The sequence below is a fragment of the Thalia democratica genome, chromosome 7 (assembly GCF_965202585.1).
Source record: "Thalia democratica chromosome 7, ktThaDemo2.hap1.1, whole genome shotgun sequence".
Lineage (NCBI taxonomy): Eukaryota > Metazoa > Chordata > Thaliacea > Salpida > Salpidae > Thalia > Thalia democratica.
The window spans coordinates 17,328,404-17,330,816 of NC_139171.1; the positions used below are offsets into that span (position 1 = coordinate 17,328,404).

General features: G+C 29.5%; 1 protein-coding gene across 1 annotated transcript; it reads left to right on the forward strand.

The window, feature by feature from the left end:
* Positions 1 to 637: 637 nt before the first annotated feature.
* Positions 638 to 1,666, forward strand: LOC145841146 (serine/threonine-protein kinase pim-1-like). Its single transcript, XM_082948517.1, has one exon. The coding sequence runs from the start codon at positions 638 to 640 to the stop codon at positions 1,664 to 1,666; it is 1,029 nt and encodes a 342-aa protein (XP_082804643.1).
* The last annotated feature ends 747 nt before the right edge of the window (positions 1,667 to 2,413 follow it).

Sequence of the window (2,413 nt, forward strand, 5' to 3'; positions counted from 1 at the left end):
TTTCTTTCTTTGAAACAGAAATTTAGTTTTTAATTATTTAACTATATATTTTGTTTCTTTAAAGTTCATAAACAATTTTCTTAAATTGTTTTCAGATATAATTAACTAGTTACAAGCTTTAAAGATATAGCTACCATATTTTGTAATGGTCGTAAAAGCTGTTGATTTATAACAGTTCGAACATAATGCATTTAGTATTTAAAAACTGAAAAAAAAGTTTTAAAGTTTACAACAAATAAGATTAAAAGAACTTTTCTATTAAGAACTGTTTTTTACTAATCTTACTGAATAACAATATTTTAGGTAAATATACTATCGCTATATCTCATGAACTACTTTTAAGATTTTACTGTTTAATTTAAGTCTTTTATTTCAATTTTGATAAAATAAGTAATAATCATCAAATTGATTTATACTACATTTAGTATTAGTATCAAAAATAATAATAAGTAATTTAAATTTTTTTAAATGATTTTTTTACTGTCATTTTAAATAAAAAAATTGGACATTAAACTATTTAAAAAACTTAAAACAGATTCTTTTCATAATGACATTATTTAAAGCTAGAAAAAACGTTTCAAAAATCTCGATGTCAAAAACAGAAAAAATTCGTTCAAAACAAAGTGACCATCTAAACATGGGCGATTCTTCAGCAAAATCTAATAAAGAAATTATTTTTAAACAATCACCATGTAACAGAAAACCATCTTCTCAAGCTGACAACGATCTTTGCACTGCAATCAGCAACCTCAAAGTGAGTGATGCTTCCTGTGTTACTTATGAAACTAAATATGATACCAAGGTTGAAATAGACGACAGGAAACTTAAGCATGGAAGCCTGGAAAGTTTTCACGATAATTACAAAACTGTTTCTAAACTTTTTGAGAACGAAGACTGCATTGTTTTTCTCGGTGAAGAAAAACATTATGGGTGGAAGGTGGCGATTAAAAGGTTCGAGTGTGGAGATGCTTCAGATTTAGAAGACATTTATCTGGATGAAGACGGAAAGTTGGAAGAGTATCGCGTGCACAATTTAGCCAAAGGTGTCCACGCGGAAAACTACAAGGCCACGGTCTTAAGAGTTCAGGATTGGTACGTTTTTGACACCTACTTCATTTTGGTAACCGACTACGACGAAAATTTTAAACAAACTTTGTACGACTTGACCACCGATCAGCCCGATGAGCATTTCGCTGAGGAAGAATGCAAAACCATCTTCAAGTTGATTCTTAAGCTGATTGTTGAATTAAATGACTATGATGTCTACCATCTGGACGTTAAGCCAAGCAACATTCTCTATGATCCGAACGCACAAGAACTGAAGCTGTTAGATTTCGGCCACTCAATCATTGCGGAAGTAAATCCTTGTTTAGACTTCCATTGCGGCACCCGGGGTCTGAGGACTCCCCAGCAAATCGAAAAATCAATACGGTACGGAAGAGATGTGGACTTGTGGGGATGCGCCCAAGTGTTGTACTTTTGTTCGCAGGGAGATTACGCTTACGAAGATGACGATGAGGTGTTGCGTAAACAGCTTGAGTTTAAAGTTGACGTCAGTGACGAATGCAAAGATCTGATTCAAAAGATGCTTTCTTACAAAGTGGAAGATAGACTGACTGTAAGTGAGGTATTCGACCATCCTTGGTTGAAAGAAAAAGATGTGTGAAAATAAAAAGAAAGACAGCACAGAATAAACGAGAATAGAACTGCAATGTTTAAAACATACTTAGTTTAAGTATTACAATTTTATTTTAGTTGCTACCTCGTTTTAGCGTAAATACTTAATGATCTGAATTATAAATTTTGGTATAATTGCAGTATTATGCATAATTTCACTAAGGTAGAATTTTAAAATTTGATTTTTCTTATTTTATGCTTTTGCACAGATTTTTGATTAAGTTAAAATCCATTTTTGTTAAATGTTGTGACATTTTTCTTTTTATCGAATGAGTTGAAACTAGTTTAAATATATAAATTAATCTTAAAGTGTTTTATTTAAGTTGTATAAATAAGTTTTAACATTTTTCTTGAAAGTTTGAAAGACATTTTACTAGATTGGGTAACAACAAATGATTGTTAAAAGGTATCATATTTGACTAAATATAGTTTATATTAGTTTAAATACTTTTAAGTTAAAATGTTAATATTTAAACAAGTTTTAGTCTACTTGTAAACTCTGGTTACATGACAAAACAAATTCTTACAAAAATTTGGTTTGTAGGTCTTATCAATATCTTTAACTTATTCTTTCTTGTTGACAAAACTTTAAATATCATTTGAGATATTTGAAAGTTACTTATATTTAATTTATTTTTTAGATTAATAAAAGACACAACTGAAAAGACTAAAAATTTTACAAAAAAGAAAATAGCTTGTAGCTTTTAATAAATCTCACGTATGTTTTCTTCATTTT

What these genes read in the sequence shown, in the direction of transcription:
- LOC145841146 (XM_082948517.1), top strand. Translation starts at nt 638, where the DNA reads ATGGGCGATTCTTCAGCAAAATCTAATAAAGAAATTATTTTTAAACAA.